General features: G+C 38.8%; 1 protein-coding gene across 5 annotated transcripts in view; it reads right to left on the reverse strand.

Moving 5' to 3' along the window:
- ADAM22 (ADAM metallopeptidase domain 22) overlaps positions 1-12,185 on the reverse strand; it is a 235,110-nt gene that overhangs the window by 99,650 nt on the left and 123,275 nt on the right. For all 5 annotated transcript variants that reach the window (XM_060108901.1, XM_060108903.1, XM_060108902.1 and 2 more), the window contains exon 4: positions 9,518-9,584. In XM_060108901.1, the coding sequence (XP_059964884.1) occupies positions 9,518-9,584 (67 nt within the window). The remainder of the gene's footprint in view (positions 1-9,517; positions 9,585-12,185) is intronic.

Consider the following 12,185-nt stretch of genomic DNA (forward strand, 5'->3'; position numbering starts at 1 on the left):
ACAGTACAGTAAGACAGTAACATATGATAATTATCAATAATTATCAATCAGTGAAAGCAGCTCACTAGGACTCCCATACATCAACCATCAAATATATGGTTTTTCCACTATACTTTTTTTTTTTTTTTTGCTGTACACGGGCCTCTCACTGCTGTGGCCTCTCCCGTCGCAGAGCACAGGCTCCGGACTCGCAGGCCCAGCGGCCATGGCTCACGGGCCCAGCCGCTCCGCGGCACGTGGGATCCTCCCGGACCGGGGCACGAACCCACGTCCCCTGCGTTGGCAGGCGGACTCTCAACCACTGTGCTACCAGGGAAGGGAAGCCCTTCCGCTATACTTTTGTTCAGCATTTAAAATACTTTATAATACTTTTGTGAGGATATCATGGTGCTTGCAACAGTAATAGAGAAAATTAATGAATCCTCCTTCTGATATAATTCACCACTTAAAGATGAAAGTATTTAAAAATAGGCAGTAGCTCAAACCAAGAGGACCCAAAGGACAAGGTTTCCTGTGCTGGTCATCTCTAAATTAGAAGATCCTGGAATTGAATCCCATCATCCCTAAAATTCAATTCAATAATTTTTTATCAAATTACTAGAAGTTTAACCCTATTTGTATATTTATTTTTTAGAAAGTCTAGATCTCATTCTTGTAGGATTCTTATATCCCGAGGTTTAAGAAAAATCATTTACGTCAGCAGTTAGGAGCTAATGAAGTCATTAAATATAATAAAATTTAAAACTAGTTTAGCTACAGCTAATAAGTAAATATTGTGTATAAGGAAAACACATTGATCAATATTTTTTAATCATTCTAATTTTATTACTAGTCATACTGATGTTAAGTCATGGCTAAACTGTTTCAGAGAATGGACTTAAGAAATTTCTCCAAGTCCTCTAATTTTAAAATGTGTATATCTGTGGTTAATTTGATTTTTAGTAGTGTAAAAAGATATCATGTCCATAGCTATGACATCTGAAATTTTCGCTCTGGCAAAAGAACCTGTGTGAGGTACCTGCATGCCCATACCACAACCTGTGTCACCTGCATCTGAAGTTTTCCTTCATCCTGCTCCAGAGGTTCTGCTCTCAGAGTTTAGGCTCAGTGCTCTGAGTCCTTAACCTCAATCTCCCAGAAAGTGCAGCAGAAGAACACAAATACAGATTCTAACATATGGGTAGTTGCATCTGCCAAACATTCCTATCATTGCAGCAGGAGCCCCTCAAAGAGCCAACTAAAGATCTTTAATTGGGGCTTCTCTGGTGGCGCAGTGGTTAAGAATCCATCTGCCAATGCAGGGGACACAGGTTTGAGCCCTGGTTTGGGAAGATACCACATGCCGCGGTACAACTAAGCCTGGGCGCTGCAACTACTGAGCCCACGTACCACAACTACTGAAGCCTGTGTGCCTAGAGCCTGTGCTCCGCAACAGGAGCTACCACAATGAGAAACCTGCGCACTGCAACGAAGAGTAACCCCTGCTCTCCTCAACGAGAGAAAGCTGGCGCGTAGCAACGAAGACCCAATGCAGCCAAAAATAAATAAATATATATATTTTTAAAGACACCTTAAGAAACATTATTCTTTTAACATATTGTGCACATTCGAAGTATTCAAGTATTGAGAATTACAGTCCTCGTGGAGAAATCTAGAAAACAGTATGAGAAAGTGTGAATACAATTCAAGATCACAAGCAATTTTCTATGGATGCTTTTTAGGTTTATAGAAGCTAGAAAGTTAGCATGAGCCAGGAAGGTATCTGTTGTCCTGACAGTCAGCATACATAAATTTTTCTAAGTGATTTCTTATACCTGTCCTCCACTAGTATTTTTTGCTTGTTACTGACACATTCATTGTGGAAGACAAAAAAATTAAGGTGGGGTTTAAAAAAAAAAAAGGTATATCTTTTTTTAAGAAAATAGAATTGAAATGGAAATCTGACTTAGAAAAATGAATGCAAAAGGAATTTATATTCCTAGAGAGTCTACTGGTAGCACAAACACCTGCTAGGAGGTGACATTGTGCTGAGCTAAAAATCTTTCATGGACCTCCAACCTCAGGGAGGGGAGATGGATGTGACCACCAGGAGAAAAACTATCTTGTAAAAAACACTCAGGCTTTCTACTTGCTTCTATATCAACATCCCTGATACTCTGTTTCCAGAAGTGACTGTGGCCATTTCAGTTTGCCTAAACAATATTTTTAAAGGAAAATTACACCACCATTCCATCAGAGTAAAAGGTTCTCTAGAGTCACAATAACCTCTCCCACCCATTAAGCAGACACTTTCTCCCCTGACACCTGCTCCCCAACACATAACACTCTCTCCAATTCCTTCACCCATTTCCAGACTTAAACCCTGACCCTTTGCTTTGCCTTCTTATCCATCTTCTTACTGCCACTATGGACATAATTAAGACTTTGAGACAATGATCCTTGAGTGCACTCAATTCAATTAAGTGATGGGTAGTAACCAGTTAAGTGCCAGTCAAAAGTCAATACTGGAAAATGCGTGTCTCTACATCCTTAATGATTGGTACCCTGATTCAAGGATGAGTTGGGAGTGCTCACATACAGTTTAGAAATAATTTGAACTAATAAAAAAAGACATTCAGCAGCTATTACTTTTGATTATTATCATAACAGATCAAATAATTTAACCAAAAAAACACTATCAGAACTAATAATATTGATGACTGGTCATGATCTTTCATTGGTAATAATACAATTAATCATATCTCTACCAAGACGTCTATTTTTACTTTTTGACTCCAAGGATAATCCACTTCCTCCCCCATCCATACATATCTAGAGGACTTACCATTCCTCTCCTAGTGTTCTAAAACTCCTACTATGGCTATTTTCCTGAGATATGAAAAATAAAACAGACTTTGTACTAGAGAGTGTCTTTACCATTTTTGCCCAAGGCAACTGATGTTATCTAAAAGCTACCCAACTGCGGGCTTCCCTGGTGGCGCAGTGGTTGGGAGTCCGCCTGCCGATGCAGGGGACACGGGTTCGTGCCCCGGTCCGGGAGGATCCCACATGCCACGGAGCAGCTGGGCCCGTGAGCCATGGCCGCTGAGCCTGCGCGTCCGGAGCCTGTGCTCTGCAATGGGAGATGCCACAGCACTGAGAGGCCCGAGTACCGCAAAAAAAAAAAAAAAAAGCTACCCATCTGCATAACCAAATTTAAGAGGGATACCTAAAGGCTCTTCATTTGGACCACAATTTCAGTTTAAAGAGAAGACTATAAAGGAGTAATTGTTAGGGACCTCCAAAAAAATGAGCTATGTATATAATAAGTCTACATAAAATACCTATCAATTTGTATAGCTATCCTATTTTACGTACTGTAGAATATATAGAGATAATATGGTATAAGAGTCAGCTCTGGAGTTAGATAACCTAGGTTCAAACTGCAGCTCTACCCCTCCTTACTGTGCTACTTTCAGCAAGTTATGTAACCTCTCTATACCTCAGTTTCCTGTCAAGTGGGATAATAGTTATATTTATAATCGGAGGTTGTTTTGAGGATTGAATATATGTAAATTCATACGCCTGTCACATCATGAACAATAAATGTTAGTGATTACTGCTATTAGGATTATAATACTGATTAACCAGAGCCTATATAATCGAGACTTAGACTGACCAGCATATTGGCAGTTGTCAGCTTCAAGATAAAAAAGTTAGCTAACAATAAAACATCAAACTGCATGGTTTAGACTCATTCACTGCTACTCATCAATTTCAGTTTCCTTTGTCTTAAGAAGCCAGAACCATAGTTGGCCACAATCAAAATAAAAAGCTTTTGTTCCCAGGGTATTCTGATTAATAGAGGTTTTATGTTTAAATTCTTTTTAAAGTTTATGTCAAACACACAAAAATTCTCCCTCAACTAAGGGGCAAATTTCAAATTTAATTTTTAAATGAGTTGGAAATAAATGAAGTGAGAGATGATATTAATATGTTTTATTAAAGGAACAAATAAAAAGTATCTATCATGTTTTTTTCTGCTTAAAGCCTTTCTTTGAAAACTTTGGGTAAAAAAAAAATGGTTTAGATAGAACTTCAAGATCAGGATTATGCACCTCTATGATTGGAATAAAACAACCTTCCATGAGACATAGAATGTCTTGCAGATAATACAAATCATTACCTTAAGGAAAGATCACTAAAATATATTTCCTTTTACTGTAAATATAAAATCTCAATCAAGAGCAAAACCCAGACTGTGAGAGACTGTATAGGATAAACAACCTGATTTCTTCAACAAATATCAATAAATTGTAAGGAAGATTAAAAAGAGAAAGATAAGCGGAAACCAATGGATTAAAGGAGAGTTTTAAAAACTTAGTAAAAAAAAAAAAAACCTAAACACACAAACCTAAACTCTAGGACACACTTGGGTGATAAAACTATAAACAAAATTAAGGAAAAAATAACCACAAAAGTCAGGATACTGTTTACATGTCTTACAAGAGGAGGGAGGGACCTAGGCTTGGGAAGCAGCACATGGAAAAGTAGGCCAAGGTCTATTTTTTTTTTTTTTTTTTGCGGTACGCAGGCCTCTCACTGCTGTGGCCTCTCCCATTGCGGAGCACAGGCTCCGGACGCACAGGCTCAGCGGCCATGGCTCACGGGCCCAGACGCTCCACGGCATGTGGGATCCTCCTGGACCGGTGCACGAACCCGTGTCCTCAGCATCGGCAAGCGGACTCCCAACCACTGCACCACCAGGGAAGCCCTTCAAGGTCTATTTCTTAAACTGGATAGTGGTTATCGGGTGTTCACTCTTTAGTCATTTTTGTGTCAGTGTTATATTTTACAATTAAAAAGATTTTAAAAATAAAATTGCAATCTAAAAGATTCACCAAAGTAGCTATTAAGTATTTTTTTTTCATGAAAATGTCTTCCTTTTCCCACATACATACTCACACCCTTAAATCAAACATACTGCACCTGAATTTTCACAAATAAAGGTTCCATGACACCTGAGCAGAGTCATTTACCAGACTGGTTTCTAGCCATTGTTTAAATTAGACTTGATAATTATTTTGATTTTAATTTTGCATCCTCAAGCTCAATATGATTGGGCTTCCCTGGTGGTGCAGTGGTTGAGAATCCACCTGCCAATGCAGGGGACACAGGTTCGAGCCCTGGTGCGGGAAGATCCCACATGCCGCAGAGCAACTAAGCCCATGAGCCACAACTACTGAGCCTGTGCTCTAGAGCCCATGAGCCACAACTACTGAGCCCGTGTGCCACAACTACTGAAGCCCGAGCACCTAGAGCCCGTGCTCCGCAACAAGAGAATCCACTGCAGTGAAAAGCCCATGCACCATAACGAAGAGTAGCCCCTCACTTGCCTCAACTAGAGAAAAGCCTGTGCACAGCAACAAAGACCCAATACAGCCAAAAATAAATAAATAAAATGAATAACTTTATCTGAAAAAAAGATCAATATGATTATGTTTGTGCCAACTGACAAAAACAAAAAGTTCTTACCTACAGTTTTGCTTTGATCCCATATACCCTTTCAAACACTTCAATGCCAGGAGAAAAGCCAATTTAGAAAAAAATTCATAGGCCTCTTAGGGAAGGTGTTATGGGCTGAATTTTATATTGTATTCCCCTAAAATTCGTGTGTTGAAGTCCTAACCCCTAGTACCTCAGATTATAACTATATTTGGAGATAGAGTTTTTCAAGAGGTAATTAAGTTAAAATGAGGTCATTAGGGTGGGCCCTGATCCAATATGACTGGATTGGTGTCCTTCTAAGAAGAAATTAGGATACAGATACACACAGAGAGAAGATCATGTGAAGACACAGAGAGAAGACAGCCATCTGTAAGCCAAAGAGAGAGGCTTAAAGAAACCAACCCTGCTGACACCTTTATCTTGGACTTCTAGCCTCCAGAACTGTGAGAAAATAAAATAAATTTCTCTGTTCAAGCCACCCTGTCTATGGGACTTTGTTATGGCAGCCCTAGCAAACTAATGTAGAAGGTAAAAGAGGAATAAAATATTCTGGTTTTTTTTTTTAAGGAGTAGAGGGAAGAAAAAGAAAAATATGAAATGTTATAATTTTACAGTTTTACTCGACTCATAATGTATAGTAAAAAGAGAAACTTAAGAAAATTCTGAGTCATTAGTAAAGAATGGAGATCTAACAGACTCCATGTAAAAAGAAACTCCCAAAGAGCTAAGCACAGAGGGCAAGACATGAGGAAACCAGCAGGAAAATAACTGGCTACTGACTTTGATTTGATGGGTCAGGACTCAACGCTTTCAATATGGTTTCTGGAAAAAGCCCAGAGGAGAGTTTTGAGTTTTAAATGGGCTAAAAACAAATTGGGGTGATGGGTTAGATCAAAGTGGTTTTCTTTTCTTTTTTTTTTTTTTGCAGTACGCGGGCCTCTCACTGTTGTGGCCTCTCCCGTTGCGGAGCGCAGGCTCCGGATGTGCAGGCTCAGCGGCCATGGCTCACGGGCCCAGCCGCTCCGCGGCATGTGGGATCCTCCCAGACCGGGGCACGAACCCGTGTCCCCTGCATCGGCAGGCGGACTCTCAACCACTGCGCCACCAGGGAAGCCCCCAAAGTGGTTTTCTTTCTTTTTTTTTTTTTTTTGCTGTACGCGGGCCTCTCACTGCTGTGGCCTCTCCCGTTGCGGAGCACAGGCTCCGGACACACAGGCTCCGTGGCCATGGCTCGCGGGCCCAGCCGCTCCACGGCATGTGGGATCTTCCGGGATAGGGGCACGAACCCGTGTCCCCTGCATCGGCAGGCGGACTCCCAACCACTGCGCCACCAGGGAAGCCCCAAAGTGGTTTTCTTAATGGGAGAAATTCCTCTGGCTCTAGGGTTTGGATGAAGTTTGGATTTACATTTTCCTGGTTGGATAGGCTTGGGATTAGGCAAACCATCAAGGAAGAAAATGCAATTCTCAGGCTGGAAAATCAGCAGTGGTTGTGTGGTAAAGTCCGTGTTCTGGGTGTTATATATACCCATGGAGCCTAATGATCTGAGTGGACTATGCTTTGTTGATTAATATAAGTTTCCTGCAAAGGGATACTACTGTAGAGACAGCAGATAGCTATTGCTGGATCCACCCTCCAAACCTCCATGCTTATATTTGCATTTCATCATTCCACTGACAGACGTAAACGGAAATAAATAGTGAACTGCCTGTTTTCCTCTCTTCTCTAATTTAGCAAAGGAATAAGATACACTCTGCATTCCGAAAAGCATCACACAAAATAGAAAATGAAATCAAATAAACAAGGATGAGATTAAAAGGAGTCCAGAGATTCTAAATCTAGTTAAATATTTTTCCAACTATAAGCAAAATGGCTCCATTTTCTTATGTCATACTAAGAAGAATCCTAATATGCTTTCTGATGTAACACAGTGATATAAATCAATCAAACATTCAATTAGTCAGTTTTCAAATAAGTTTAGAATAACTTTCTAGAGGGACTGGCATAATTATTATATCTAGATCACTTGTTAAAAATTAACATTTTGCTTTAAGTGTTTATCATTTAGAAATGTATAGATGTGTGAAGATTTATTTCCTGGGAAAAATGTCCCAATGTCTGGAATTTGCTTTTGCAGAGGAACAAAATTTGCCACCCCAAAATGTCTCTTTGGTATATGGATTATTTGGAGCTGAAAATAATCAAGACCCCAAAAGACTCAGGAAGAAACTTGGACCTTCCCTAAAACTACCCAAAGAGTGTGGTTAGAGGACCTGTTCCAGGAAGGGAGCCAGCACCACAGATGACTACAGGATGAACTAGGTGTGTAGACAGGGAGGAACCTAGCAAAGTCTGTTGCTAAAACTCCTCTCTGTGTCCCACTGTCTCTATGTGGCCCAGCAAACATCTGGTTACCAAACATTTGCTTTTCCATCTCCATGTGAATTGCCTTCCCCCTCTCTGAGCTCCCAAACCACTACCCTCAACATCTTTTGTCTTTGGCTGAAGATGGTATTTAAGGTGAGGGTGTCAGCCTTTTTGGTGAATTACTCAGTTCTTGGTCCCTCCCATGTGTACATGTTATCAAACTTTTGTTTGATTTTTGTCCTATTAATTTGTCTCACGTATATTTAATTCACAGAGCAGCTAGAAGAACCTAAAAGGGTAGAGAAAAATTTCTTCCTCCTGACAGTTTAAAATACTACACACACGTAGAGAGTGAAAAGATTATCAAAATGCTTATAACTATTGATGCTGGATAATGGGTATGTAGGAGTTCATTGTAGTATTCTTTTTACCTCTGTATATGTTTGAGACGTTCCGTAATAAAAAGTTTTCTTTTTTTAGTTAACATATAATTGCAAAATCCAATCCCCTTCACTTGTCACTGGACTAGGACAATGTAATTTATTTTTGTTATTGATAACAGAGTTTAATTTAAATAAAACGCTTTGTTACAGTAATACATTTAAATTGAAAAGCAGTAGACATAAGTTTAAAGGAAAGTAACTTTAGAAAATGTTTACAATATAATGTTTACTGTTAAAAAGCAAGATACAATATTGTAAATACGTATGATACCAACTCTGTAAAGTATGAAAATATAAATACATGCACAGGACAAAAAAAATACTAGAAGGAAATACAACAAAATGAAAACAAAGTTTATCTGTCAGTGATGAGTTTATGGATGATTTTTCCTTTTTTGATACATTTTTCTCCACTAACAAGTTTTCTAAAATGAGTACAAATTAAATGGATAATCAGAAAAAGAAAGCAAATATGCATATTTGCTCTCTTTATACATATATATATATATATATATATATATATATATATATATATGGCATTATAATTCTGATAAGGCAGAATAGATAGTCTGAATGCTGTTCAGAAGAAAATAAACACTTAGCTAAAACTCTTTATACTAAACATTGGTTCTAAAGAAACTTTTGGGTGGGGTTTGGTCTCATATGCCTCAAACATCATCACTGATATGAAAGACACATACATTCTTACGCCTATAACTGGAGAAAATTTTTTTTTTTTGGTATGTAATCTTTTTCAGAACTTACCTGACAAGAACCAATATCTTGAGATTTGTCTCCAGGGACTTAAAACTCCCTGGGACATCCCTGTGGACATAATAAGTTCATAATTTTACCAGAGAACTCTTTCCCAAATGAATGCAAAGCCAGGCACCTACCCTGGACCCAAGATTTCACCTCTTGATTCTCAGCGCTAACCTTAAAAGCAAATTTCAGAAATTATTTTCTGTGACATAATCTAAAAGAGAACTACTTGCAGTAATATTAATCCCACAAAGCATAACTCCAACAATTCCGGTAGTACAGTAAGAATTCATTTTCTGGTAACTAAATTTTTTTCCCTAAGTCAGTGACACCCTCTGTTGATAAATTCTGAAATATAAAAACCCCAAAACTACATTGGAAGTATCACTGAAGATTAAGATCATAATCAGTACTTAAAAGATTCTCAAAAGTTTCCCCAAGAGAAAAATTTTACTTACTTTCACTTCCACAGTCTTCCCTCCATGTTCAATGTGTCTCTCCACGTATTCAGAGGACAGCAAATCACTGCAACAGAGAGAAATGCTGATGAAAGAGGACCTTGAAAATGTAAATCATTTGAAAATCACCATTAAGTTTACAACATTCCAGCTTGAATGATTCTTTTGTTTTGTTTTTTCTTTTATAAATTTATTTATTTTATTTATTTATTTTTGGCTGCGTTGGGTCTTCATTGCTGGGCGCGGGCTTTCTCTAGTTGCGGCGAGTGGGGGCTACTCTGTTGCAGTGGGCGAGCTTTTCTCACTGCGGTGGCTTCTCTTGTTGTAGAGCACGGGCTCTAGACGCATGGGCTCAGTAGTTGCGGCTCGTGGGCTCTAGAATGCAGGCTCAGTAGCTGTGGCAATGGGCTTAGCTGCTCCACAGCATGTGGGATCTTCCCGGACCAGGGCTTGAACCCGTGTTCTCTGCATTGGCAGGCAGATTCTTAACCACTGCGCCACCAGGGAAGCCCAGCTTGAATGATTCTTTAATCCAGATTTTAAAACAAAAATAAAACTTTATAGGTCTCTCCCTTTTTCTCTCTCTCTCTCTCTCTTTCTCTCTCTCTCTCTCACACACACAGCCTAGTACTTGTAAAAGGATATGAGGCTAAACTGACTAAATCACCTGTCACCCCGTTGCTTAGCAGAGCTAGTTCCACCGATCTAGTTCAGCAATTCTAGGAAACTACCATTATTTTTAAGACATCTTATTCTTCCCTTTTTTACTTTAGTTTTTTTGTGCGTGAAGATTTTAATTTAAGTTTTTATTATACCTTACATCCTTCTTTGCTGTTTCTCTCCCCTAACCTTTGAATAGTGGGGTACTCCTAGGAGGCTTAGTCCCCCTATATTCCTTGGTGCTCTTTTCCTATCTCATGTCTTTAAGTATTAAGATGTTGTCAATTTCTAAATATATATTTCCAATTCAGACCTCTTCTCAAACTGTAGATGTAACTGCCTACTGGACATCACTGCTTAAATATCTAATAGGCATCTCAAACTTAACATGCCAAGGCTGAACTCTCTGACCCTCACCCATTCCCCACCACCTGCTCAGCCCACAGCCTTCCACAACAGATAACATCAACACCATCATTTCAACTGCTTTGTCCAAAACTTTGAAATTATTGACTCTTCTCACACCCCACATCCTTGCTTTAGCTTTTTATCAAACACTTTTGATCTACTACCATACTTTACCATTTCTCATATGTTACGTGTGATATTTTATCTAACAAAATATTAGTTGCCCCCACAAAAAAATTAAACAGAGGCAAAGAAAGTTAGAAGAAATGAAAAAGAATATACTTTCAGCATTTTAAAATACCTTTTTTGAAATCTCTCCTAAACAACCACCACCTTCTTGTATAATTTTTAAATGTTTACATCATCTTAAATATACTTCTCTTTAATTCTATATAAGAGGAAAAAATTTCCCCTTTAACAGAGGCACCTCAAGGCACAACTCCAATAAACAGTCTTAAAGTCTTTAAATTTCTAAAGCAGTAAAATGTAGATAAAATTCACATTAATAAATAAAAATATAAACTTCTAAATCTACCCCTCTATTAATAAACATTCACCCAACTAAAAAACTGTGTTTCACAGTGCTCTGAAGGTCACCATCCAAAATTGTCCCAATCATAAAAAAAGGTGAATTTCTAAGCACAAGAGCTACCATGATAAGCACTATGCTACTATGCTTGGAATGTAAACAGAAAGATCAAACACACATTACATTAATGCAGGCACAGAGAGTCAGTTTCTTATAGTATCTGATGCTTACATTTCTATCTAGGTAACCTATAATTATAGTCTAAGTCCTTGTTTCATTTGTCTTTGGAATACACTTTCCTATTGACTTTATGGGGGAAACAGCTAGAATGCTCTAAGCTGCAAGTTGTAGAAAACACAACTAAAAGTGGCTTAAACAACCACGACACTGATATCATTTCTTGTTAGAAATTCCAGGGCAGGTGTGATGTGAATTTGCTTCTGCAACTCTTCAATTCTGGTAGGTGAATACATTTAAAGTTTATAAAATATAGGCAAAACACTTTTTAAGATGTTTTAAGTACAGATAAGTAGCTACTAAGCAAAATTTTGTTAGATGTGGGCAGAATGCATAAGATGTGTAAAGCATAAGTAAGAAGATCATGTGTGTACTTCACATTGATAGAAAGGGATGGATGACCAAAAGATACGTAACATTTTTAAGGCACCTGGGTAATAAGTGTTCATGATATAACAAATATATAAAAGACACTATAGGGCTTCCCTGGTGGTGCAGTGGTTGGGAATCCGCCTGCCAGTGCAGGGGACATGGGTTTGAGCCCTGGCCCGGGCAGATCCCACATGCCGCAGAGCAACTAGGCCCGTGCACCACAACTACTGAAGCCTGCGCGCCGTACTCCGCAATAAGAGAAGCCACTGCAATGAGAAGGCTGCGCCCCGCAACGGAGACCCAACGCAGCCAAAAATAAAAATAAAATTTGAAAAAAAAAAAGACACTATATATGCAAGATACGCTTATACATAAACAGTTAATATTTATGAGGTCTTATTTCAACCACCTATTGGTAACACCCAGGATTTCTCAACTTCCACAATACTGACATTTCAGGCC

This window comes from Mesoplodon densirostris, chromosome 9 (genome assembly GCF_025265405.1).
Source record: "Mesoplodon densirostris isolate mMesDen1 chromosome 9, mMesDen1 primary haplotype, whole genome shotgun sequence".
In the NCBI taxonomy this organism is placed as follows: Eukaryota; Metazoa; Chordata; class Mammalia; order Artiodactyla; family Ziphiidae; genus Mesoplodon; species Mesoplodon densirostris.